This window comes from Notothenia coriiceps, unplaced genomic scaffold (assembly GCF_000735185.1).
Source record: "Notothenia coriiceps isolate Sejong01 unplaced genomic scaffold, NC01 NC01_scaffold00003339, whole genome shotgun sequence".
NCBI lineage: Eukaryota > Metazoa > Chordata > Actinopteri > Perciformes > Nototheniidae > Notothenia > Notothenia coriiceps.
Genome location: NW_011336040.1, coordinates 32,033 through 44,121, shown reverse-complemented (window position 1 = coordinate 44,121; position 12,089 = coordinate 32,033). Strand labels below are relative to the sequence as shown.

At 39.1% G+C, this 12,089-nt stretch overlaps 1 protein-coding gene across 1 annotated transcript in view; it reads left to right on the top strand.

The window, feature by feature from the left end:
• Positions 1-12,089, top strand: part of LOC104941377 (UPF0606 protein KIAA1549L-like) — a 34,970-nt gene that overhangs the window by 7,312 nt on the left and 15,569 nt on the right. The window contains exon 3 of the mRNA XM_010766469.1: positions 4,141-4,337. Coding sequence (XP_010764771.1) covers positions 4,141-4,337 — 197 coding nt within the window. The remainder of the gene's footprint in view (positions 1-4,140; positions 4,338-12,089) is intronic.

Sequence of the window (12,089 nt, the reverse complement as noted above, 5' to 3'; positions counted from 1 at the left end):
AAGGGAAGTTTATTTATATAGCACCTTTCAACACAAGGTAATTCAAAGTGCTTTACAAAAAATGAAAGACATGAGGAAAATGGCATTTAAAATCAGTCATTAACAAGAAAAGATAATCAAATAAACATTAAAAGAAAAAATACATGGATAAAAGTTACAGTGCAGTTTAAGATGTGAATAGTTCAATTAAAAGCAGCGGCAAAAAGGAAAGTCTTCAGCCTGGATTTAAAAGTAGTCAGAGTTGCAGCGGACCTGCAGGTTTCTGGGAGTTTGTTCCAGATATTTGGAGCATAATAACTGAACGCTGCTTTACCATGTTTAGTTCTGACTCTGGGGACAGAAAGCTGACCAGTCCCTGAAGACCTGAGATATCTGGATGGTTCATAATTTAGCAGTAGATCAGAAATGTATTTTGGGCCTAAACCATTCAGTGCTTTATAAACCAGCAGCAGTATTTTGAAATATATTCTTTGACACACAGGAAGCTAGTGTAAAGACTTCAGAACAGGAGTGATGTGATCCCATTTCTTAGTGTTAGTGAGGACTCGAGCAGCAGCATTCTGAATTAGCTGCAGTTTTCTAATAGTTTTTTTAGTGAGACCTGTAAAGACACCATTGCAGTAGTCCAGTCTACTGAAGATAAAAGCATGAAAAAGTTTTTCCAAATCCTGCTGTGACATTAGTCTTTTAATCCTATATATTTTCTTTAGGTGATAGTAGGCTGATTTAGTAACTGTTTTAAGGTGACTGTTGAAACTCAGGTCAGAGTCCATGACTACACCTAGATTTTCATTTTCTAGTCATTGATTTGTTCAATGCACTTACTCAGTGTTTTAACTGGAGAATAGTCTCCTGGTGAAATGGTTATGTAAATGTGTGTGTTATTTTGTTGTTTTTCATTATCTGAGCCAGTGGTAGCATGTAGACGTTAAAGAGAAGAGGCCCCAAGATGGAGCCTTGAGGAACCCCACATGTCATATTTGTCAACTCAGATGTGTATTTACCTATAGAAACAAAGTTGTTTCTGTCCTTTAAGTAGGATTCAAACCAATTTAGAACTGTTGCCGAAAGTCCCACCCAGTTTTCCAGTCGGTCGAGTAATATGTTGTGGTCAACAGTGTCAAACGCAGCACTGAGATCTAATAATACTAACACTGAAGTTCTGCCACTGTCTGTGTTTAAGTGGATGTCATTGAAGACCTTTACAAGAGCAGTCTCAGTGCTGTGGTTTGGACGAAAGCCTGACTGGAACACATCAAAACAGTTATTTAAATGCAAGAAATTACTCAACTGTTGAAAAACAACTTTTCAATGATTTTACCTAGAAATGGCAGGTTTGATATGGGCCTGTAATTGTTCTTTACTGAAGCATCTAGATTATTCTTTTTTAAGAGCGGTTTAATGACTGCAGTTTTCAGGGCCTGTGGAAAAATACCTGAGTGAAGAGACTTGTTTACTATATGAAGTAGATCTGAGGCCATGCAAGGAAAAAAACATCTTTGAAAAATCCTGTTGGAATAATATCAAGGCAGCAGGTGGAGGATTTCAGAAGTTGTATAATGTCCTCTAGGTTTGGTACATCGGAGCAGCACATTTAAAGAGGCGCGAGGGATGTGTATTTATGTCACTATGTCACGGAAGTCAACAAAGGAGTCCAATGGAGGCGTTTCAGACAAAGAGGGAGAAACTCACCCAGGAGGGAACTTTGGGATTTTAGCCTTTGCCGACCATTAACATGCAAACAAAAGCTATGTAACACTCTACAGGAAAGGGAGTGCAAGGGAAAATCCTAAAAAGGCATGTCCTTCTGTCGTCCATTTCCTGTGGTTTGTCTTGTTTTACCCCGGCTGATATTTCACTAAATCCACTGTTTTAATTGTTTCCTATATTGCCCCTGTCCTTGGGTGCTATGAAAGGCGCCCCCACAAATAAAATGTATATTATTATTATTATTATAGGCTCTCTTTAGTACACTGCCCTTTGTTCACACGTTATAAACACACACACACACGCACACGCACACGCACACACACACACACACACACACACACACACACACACACACACCACACCACACCACACCACACCACACACACACACCACACCACACCACACCACACCACACCACACCACACCACACCACACACACACACACACACACACACACAGCTAACCCCCTTTCTAACCTTTGAACAGCCTGACGCCATAGGCAAATCATCACTAGCACTCTCCATACATCTTTCACACGATAGTCACAACTGTCACCATGCATCACTTCAGCCTTTAAAAGGTGCGTGCACATACCCACACCATCAATCCATATATTAATTCCAAGGCAAGAGTGCCTATTTCCTCTATTTCTCACTCTATATGACCATATATCAATTTCCCGACATCCATCCACAGCTACAGCCACGTGTGTTTAAACTAGATGATGACTGAGTGGTGTGTATGACTGATGAATTATTAACAACGCCGTCAACGCGGATGCCCGAGCCGCCTAACCTCACATGCACTCAGAATTAAGCATGCATCCTCACACGCATCAGGCGTCCCATTTTAGAGCTGCTCAAAATAGAAAAGGGGAGAAAACAGTTATGTAACCCAACCTCGTTCTCTATTCTGTAAATTGAAAGGCATTTAGTAATACAATGAATGTGTCCAGACCTCCGAGGCTTAAGTAAAACACATCTTCTGCAGCTTTTGTCTCTTTATGCCAAAACCCCTGACTTCAAAGGTGCTGTGAAGAGCTTCACTCTTTATATATTTGTTCAGCTTTTTCATTATGCATGCCAGCTGTGGTGTTCAGAGACTGATAATACAACTTATTCAGGAAGGGAGGTCCATCCAATTACCTTTATCTGAAATTGGAGAAACACGATGTTCTTTGTAAATTATTATTCAGGAGACCACGTCAAGGTAGCTGCAAGTCATTGCTTTGTTGATATTGGAGTCAAATGCCTTAATCCATTTGTTTCTTTTGGTTGTTCCTGGATTTTAAAGCGGTTGTTTATTTGATATAATCAAATATCCATCGTCACCTAAAAATCTCAGATTCTAAATATTCACGCACATGGGAAGTCAAGGACAGACCTTTAATTCAGCCCAACCTGTCTGCGATACTTTAACCAAAAATATCATTTGAAAAAGTCTTCAAATGCTGACTCCAGTTTCTTCAATAGCCATAACAGTCGACTTAAATAACTATATATTTAAGCTGTGTATTGATGACAAACTGATTATTATAAAAAATGATAAATTTTAAGATGTAAAACAAGAGAAGCTTTTTTTCCTTTTTAAAAACATTTTTGGTGAAACAGAAATGAATTTGAATGTTCTACTGCAGCGAATCACATGTCCTTGGTCTTCCTTTTAGGCAGACAGTATAATACCCAAAATACAGAAGTGTATTTTATTTAATGATTTTCTGATGGTGTTCCCTTTCTCTGCATTAACCATGTTATACTTCTGTTAAAATAGAGAGCTTGTTTTCATGCAGCCATTCAAGGTTTTTAAACTCTATGCTTAAACCAATATTGTCATTGTTATATCAGGCAGACAGTCACATTAACTAATGTCATGGCCACAAAACACAAGAGATGCAGACTTTAAAACGACAACCCTAATTAGCTTTCATGATAAAGTTATCTTACAGTATGATGTCTTTGCTATACTTTTCTATGCCAATTTGGAACAATCGTTATGATGTAAAAATGTGCTAAATATGTTGCAGAAGACTTATCACTCATTACACGTTAGCGTGACAAATAAATGACGTTGACTAGCATTATATTTCTCACCAATTATCATCCTGTGCTTTCTAGAGTGTAGTAAGATGTATTGTACAGTGAAATTCAAGTGTGTTGCCTTTGGCTGTTTTTGCATGTGCTTTACTTCCTGAGTTGCTTGATGTGCATCACTCCGACAGGCAAACTGAAAACAACACCCATTGGATAAACACAAGAATGACCTTTTCTGATTTATTGTTTATCCATTTGGAAATCAAACACTGAAATATCTTCTTGGCCAGTCAGTTTGAAACTAACTTCCTGACGTGTTGATGCGCGTTGCCGTGTCTGTGACCTTTTAAGAATGGAGGTTCCTCTGACTCCTGGTGCGTGTCATCCTTTTCTCTGCCAGCCTGTCCAGGGCTTTGACTACGCCAAGAAGCACATGGGTCGGACTGGGGACGATGCCATCTCCGTCACCAAGGATACGCTGGTGCTGGTGGGGCTGCCTGTACGAGATGCTCCTCTGTCAATGTCGCTGGATAAGAAAGTCCACCAGGATGGGACCGGCAGCAAGAGGCCTCCGTCTGCTGACATACACAAAGGAGGGTAAGACTGCCAGCCTGAATAACTCTAAAGAACTGAAGGAAACTGCACAACCTTCAGCACATCTTTTTTATTGCTAATTTCTAACACTTTCATTCACAAGTATTCATTAGCGCAGCAATTGCTTTTATCCAGTGGTGAAAAATTACTTGGCACATTTATTAAATTAATGCATTTTTGATATTTTTCTAGTGTTGTCGTTTTCTGAAACTTCACACTTCCACTTCACTACATCTTAGAGGAAAATGTTGTACCATTATCTCCACTACATTTATTTAAAATCCCTAGATACTTGTAATTGTTCACAATTCAAATGAATGATTTCATTTATAATTAAAGCATTAATTAGACAATATACCTGGAGTAAATTACCCTGCAGTATACATTATAAATACATGAAATCAGCCTCACCTTAACCAGCTGCAACAAACACATTAATGAATCAATAATAGTAACTCATAAATAAAACATTTATTATTCTGAAGTCCTTTAAGTATGGATGCTAACATTGTTGTGCTTTTACTTAAATCACATTTTAATTCAGGATTTGTAATTATAACACAGTATTCCAACACTATGGTACAAGATCGTAGTACCTTTTCAACCGCTGCTACATATCCAAAAGCATTGACATGGGGAAATCTTAAGAACCTGATTATTGCGTGCCTTAATGTTGTTTGGAAACAGTACAGTATACTAATTTGCATATTTAAAGGCAGACTCCTTACTCAGCTGTAATAGATGTCAGTCAGAGTCTGTAGAGAGGGCACTGCTCACACCATCATACAACATTCATATGAGACGTAGATGTTTTGGCAAAGCCTGTTAATTCAAATCATCCCTTTAGCCTGTGATTCTGCAAAGGTTCAGCAGTCAGAGGAGTTGAATGGATGTTCCCAGCTGGAAGCCTTGTGAAGGAGCAGCTGTGTCATTTAGCGAACAAGCCAAGACTCGACCCCGAGCTTTAGAGCGGGAAACATCAGTGTTTGTTTGCGCGTCGCAGTGTTAAGCCAGAGAGAAGCCAACAGTAAGCAGAGCACACTGTGACAGATTGACGCGATCGGAAGATAAATCCAGTGTTAACAAGAAGCTGTTTGGAGACAGAAAGACACAATCCACGTATTTACAGGCACATTTAGAGGAAACAAAATACTAGGTGTAGCCGCCTTTGTCCTAAAACCAAAATAAACAAGCCAAAAAGCAGAATTAAACAGCCGCTGAGGCACCAGGAAGTGAATGAAAAGTTCAGTTATCTTGCGTTTTAACAATCAAACATACAAAGAGTTTTTTTATTTCCCTGGTAAAAACGATATGCCTTTTTCAAAGCAAACCACATTACCGATCACATAGTACCTGCTGCTGCCTTCAAAATAAAAGCAGTCAAATTAACTTAAAACTGACACCAAACAATAATGATCAAATGATCATTTATTTGTATGTNTTTGTGACATGCCCTATTGTTGTATTAGTATGTTACCTTAGTTTTTTTTTTAACACTAACCATAATCCACACACACAGTTGCGTTAGTTCACTATCAATTGGTTATTTTTAGTAATAGATACACAGTCATCTATAACGTGTACTTACCAGTTATTAAGATTGCGCACTCGTTCTATGTCATTTGGTAGTGTCCTCTATCTCATTGATGATTCATCACTCAGGGGTGTTAGAGTCTGAGTGTAGTAACTATGTGGAACATCCATCATGGGAAGAGTGTAGCAGCTAAGCGGCAACCTAGGTGGTGATTTTTCAACGTGGCCTCGTCAAGTTCTTGAGTGGCTGTCCTCTGCTCTACTATATTGCTCTGATGTCAGTATAAAGTTTTAGGATTTCATAGAATGTGTATGGTCTCAGCCACGATGACGGGGTTGAGGCGGTCTAGAGTGGAATCCTTGCTAGTGTGTGCTCTCATTTTCATCTTCTTCGAGCGATGGTTGGCCGTGTCTGGAGTGCTGACTTGTCTATGATCTGGAGACTGTCTGACCTGCTCATGAGTCGGAGGATTATCTGTGGGGAGAACACTCAACATGGTGCCGCAATATGGAAGGGATTGGGAGTGTTTTCATGTTGATAGCTGAACCCTTGTCTCATCAGAGGAGTGGTTCTATCTCTAACAATGTGGTTGTGAAAGTATTCAACAGTTCCTTTGCGAATCCTTTGCTCTTTTGTCGTCGGTTGAAAGTCCATATCAGATACTGAATTTAGCGGACTAATAAATTGTTGTTACAAAGCTAAGGAGGAAAAATATTTTGCGTGTTTTAGCATGGTGGAGGAGGTTTGCGAGGGAGAGGAATGGTGTGGGTTTATATAGTTTGTTGTGTTGTGATTGTTTGTTGTTGTATTTTTGCGCGTTACGAGATAGTATATTTTGTTTTGGGAGATTTCCCGGGTGGGAGAACGACTGATCAATGAAATCATCTGTGAGAGGCTGGGTTGTTTATGCCAGCTGTTGACGATTTTACGTTAGTGTACTATTGAGGGTTAGTGGTTTTTTCCAGATCTCTCGCTTGTATGTATGTTCCGTGTTAAGCAAGGCTTAAGTTGTATGTTAGTATCGATGTCTGAATTATGCGAAACAATGTTTAGTTTATATTGTGACTGAAGCTTCCTAAGAAATTGTTTGTTTATATTGAATCATGGAGTACCAATAAACTGTGCACTTTAGTGGACTCGTGCCGTGTTTAGGTTATGTGATACGGTTTACAACTTGTGGATTCTGTGTATCAGCGTACATTAATGTTGGCTTTGGAGGGCGGAGGTGGGGGCTAGCCGGGGTCGTTTGGTTGCTGGATATAGCAAGTCTTGAGAGAATTAAAATAATGCCAGAGCTTCAGGTCATGCATTCCTCCATTACAAGCTTCAAACATGTATTTATCGTTTGATTTTGGAAATAAAAGTTTCAGATTCTGAAAGCCAAGACTTTGTTTATTTGAAATCAAACAAAACACCAAAACCCCGAAAAACTAGTTTTTTACTCAAATCCACGTTTATTTTGTAATGAGCCGTTGCGACTTCCGACTGATTTCGATAGAGCGGGTCACATATTGTTGACCATTACAAAAATCTCACTAAAACGGATCATTTTTGTTATACTACAGTCATGTACACAAGCAGCTTCTCCATAGCAGCTGCAGTAGCTGAGGCTGCGTAAAGGGATGCTAACAGTTGCTAGACGGTGCAGTATCTCTGAGTGGATGAGAATATGGCCAGCCTGTGTTCACATGAGATCATACAGCTGGCTCCATGGGGTCCAGCAGATGTATCTTGAGGCCTGAGTCATTTAAAGGGGAAGTGTGAATCATCAGTAATAAACCCCCTCACTCACGCAGGGACAGTGTTTCTATTTTTTATCTAAAACCTTCATTCAAAAAAGATTTGAAATGATGATTGCATCAAGGTGAGAATAAACAGCTTATTTTTGGTAAAGGAAACCTTTCCATCCCACCAGGATTCACTGAATGTGTCGCTCAGATGTGGGAGGCTGTTAACAGCTCAGAATTATTGTTGCAATTATCCATCCATAATAATGTGATCCATGTGGCACCTTCACTTCTCCTCTGCAGTCATCACACATCAGTGGTGGAACAGCGCTGTTAAAATCACCTTGTGTTAGAGCTATACTTTGTTTTGCAAGATTTCATATTTCAACTTTTACTTTCATGCTGTTCTATAGAACCACCTTGCCATGTTTTCTATATTCATATTGTTATTAACTTAATGACATTTAGCTGACGCATTTATCCAAAGCGCCTTACACACAGTTCAATACCGTAGACATGCCTTACGGGAGCAGTTAGAGGTTCAGTATCTGGCACAAGGGTAGTTTGACACGTGCACTGCAAGAGGTGGGATTGAACCGGTAACCTTCTGATTTGGAGAGCAGTGCACTAACCTTCATTTATTTGTTATAAAACTCCCAAAATAGGCAATTCAAGCAATGTCATCACCTCTACTTCCCCCTTTCAACACTGTGTCTGCACTCTCTGGCCCAAAACAATAAATAAAAACATTATCTCTACACTATCTCCAATAAAACGTATATACAAAATGGAAAGAAGGAAAAAGACGAGACTAAATAGATAAAGGGATTTATGTCGAAGATCATTTTCACACCTCAACACTTAACGCATTTTCTTCCCCTGGTATTTATTGTTTTTAGTTAAGATCATTTGAAAATATTTGGTCAATTCTTGGCTCAACTTCCTTCAAATGTATGACTCTGCTGAACACTTATCTTGCATCAACATACAAATAAATGATCATTTGATCATTATAGTTTGGTGTCAGTTTTAAGTTAATTTTACTGCTTTTATTTTGAAGGCAGCAGCAGGTACTATGTGATCGGTAATATGGTTTGCTTTGGAAAAGGCATATCGTTTTTACCAGGGAAATGAAAAAACTCTTTGTATGTTTGATTGTTAAAACGCGTTTTTTACATAGATATCATATTTAACCCTAACAACACATTTTCTTTATTAAAGTGAGTCAGAGAGAGAGAGATGGAAGATGTTCTCAGATCCTTTACTTAAGTAAAAGTATAAATACTTTGGTCGGAAAATACTCCATAACAAGTAAAGTCCTGATTTCAAAATGTTACTTACTGTAAGTAGATGAAAGGAAGTATTATCACAAAAATGCAAGTATCAAAAGTAAAAGTACTCATTATGCACAATGGCTCTTTTGAATGTATCATATTATTATAAAATACTATATTGTCGCGTTTTATTCGCTTATAAATATATGTAAGAGCTTTTAATGTTGTAGTTTGTCAATGTTTATCCAATTTAAAAGGATTTTATAAGGAGTAGAGTACTGCATCATATATCAAATATGTCATTTGTTTTTTAATGTAAAAGAAGCATGTAACTATGAGTGTTGGATTAATTTAGTAAGAGTACACTATTTTGCCTCGAAAATGTAGTACAAAATGGCATAAAAAAATAGTAGTCAAGTACAGTACTTGAGTACATGTAGTTACATTCCACCACAGTACATATACATATATTCAAATCAACCCTCCCATGTTCAGCAGCTCTTGGGACAGTAGTATTACGTCTCATGGGGGAGTACATGTTATCCGCACAGTGTCCTGGTGTGGGACATGGTTCACAGCCTCTGCTGCTCCTAAAACCACCTGTCCTGACCTCACCTGTCACTCAGTGAGGGTCACCACAGTAACAGTGGAGCATGCTGAGCTGCAGGCGCCATGGTGACAGTGTGGGTTATAAGCTGGGCTAAAGGCAGACAGTGAGTCACATTGGAGCCAGTACAGAACCACACACACACACACACACACACACACACACACACACACACACACACACACACACACACACACACACACACACACACACACACACACACACACACACACACACACACACTACTACACACACACGACGACGTACTACTNTGTATATATTATATTTTCTTCCCCTGGTATTTATTGTTTTTAGTTAAGATCATTTGAAAATATTTGGTCAATTCTTGGCTCAACTTCCGTCAAATGTATGACTCCATACATTTGACGGAAGTTGAGCCAAGAATTGACCAAATATTTTCAAATGATCTTAACTAAAAACAATAAATACCAGGGGAAGAAAATATAATATATACAGTATAATATGATATCCTATGGGATAAACATTATGACATATTCACATATTTCCTTGACTGTATTTTCCCTAATGTCTGCAGTGATCAACATGTTTCAACTCAATAAAGTATTGAATTGAGTCCTTTAGCCACACAAGAATATTTGTTTCCCTTTATTTGACCTATGTATTTGCATTCACACCTCGCAGAATGCCAAAAGGCCATTGGCATTTACATGTATCCGCGCACAGAAAAAGTGATGTGATGATAAAGATCACTTTGAGTGTGTCATTGATACCAGTACCTTTATTTAATGTCATCCTCCTTTTCCCTCACCTTTAGCATTTCTCTTCAAGGTCAACTGAGTCAAGTTGCTTTCAGGCTAACAGTCTGTACTGTAGCTTTAAGAAGGCAAGACATATATGCTAATGTTGAAGAGGCTCACAGCACACTTCAGCAGTGATATTTGTATATATAGAGCAACTAGGTGTCCCAACCTTCTTAAATTGCCGATGTTTCTGCCGCTTTTGCCATTTTCGACTACATTGCTCCTTATTATCCTTCATACGATTAATAATGAATTCCTTCTTTCCCTCTGAATCACACCTCAATGCCTCTAGGATCTCCTTTTTTATTAATCTGTCATTTTCCTGAACACTTTCCAACGTTCCCCTGCATTTCTTTAATATGTCCTTTTTTCCCCTTCTTAAAAAAATAATTCTGTCCATCTCTTCCTGAGAAAATGAAACAAATGTTCTTCCTCTCCTCCGGGGATTCGTTCAGTTGCTTTCATAAACACTATAAATCACACAAATCGCTGTTAACCTTGGTGTGCTGATGCAAAAGAGATTGGAAAATCACAGCGGCCCAACAGTTCTCCGAACAGAGGCAGTGTGGCAGCGTTATCCGAGATCTGAGCGATGTTTATGCAACCAATTGTGAGCGTGCAGAGCCGGAAACACATCTGCTTGTAATCTGCTCAACAAGTCATGTCGTAGATACAGTTCATTTACCTGCACCAGGTGCGCAGATAAAAGCCTGTATCGTATAATCATGAGTCTGAATAGGACTCTTTGTCAATATATGAGATTATTCACACTGGAGAGGGAGCTGTGTGGATGCATACTAATTATCCAAGCAACAGCCACATGAATGTGACTTTTTTAACATTCCAAAAATCGCATGTTTTGCATCAATGCGTTGTGGAAACAAGTATAATTTTAAATCCAAGTGGAGTGCTTAAAAATACCAAGTATGCTAGTCTAATGTAATTTAGCTGTATGCAACATAAGGAGTTTTTGATTTCCGTTTCAGTTATCAAATAAACTTGAAAATGCATGACCCACAGATATGCATTGTTAAAATGGGAGGCTGTGACTCAGTGGGTTAGTGCACTTATCTTTAGATCAGGGGAGCACTGGTTCAATCCCCACAACAGTCAGCAGTTTTGTCCTTGGGCAAGAAACTTCACCCCAAATTGCTCCCGTGGGGATTGCCCACAGTAGTGAGTGTATGTAATGGCGCATTTCCACTACAGCGCGGTCTAAGCGTGCCGTGCTGTGCGAGGCCCATTTTTGGTTGCGTTTCCACTTGGCGTAGTACCGGCTAGCGGGTACTTTTTCACAGTTTTTCTGGCCCCATAAAATCGAGGTTCTTAGCGGGCCTGAGTATGCTAAAATAGAGAGAGAATCGCTGGCAAGGGGGCTACAACTTCAACAAAATGAACATATTTGACCGTGATTTAATTGTAATACACGTTTCAAAATGATGCCGAAGTAACAACATACTGATACCGGTTAGTAAAAACCATGAATTAATGCTTTGACAAGTCTGCAGACAGACGGCAGGCGAAAAACCTTTTTAAATGCGTGTTTTATGAATGGAGATCTGCTAAGCTAACGCAGTATATGCTCCGACCGTCCACACTCACAACGGCCTACAGACATAAATAAACCAGCGACTGTATTCGCCATGACACAGACAGTCTGTGGTTTGTACTTGTTTAACTTTCGTCTAGTTTCTGAACAGATATTAGGAGCTGTGAGCAGGGCCGTATCCAGGATTTCCTAAACCGAGGTCCAAATAAGTTAGGGGGTTCGGGAGACACCCCCCGAGATTTTGGGATTTTCATGATCTAGTTAGGTGCTTTTTAAGTTCTG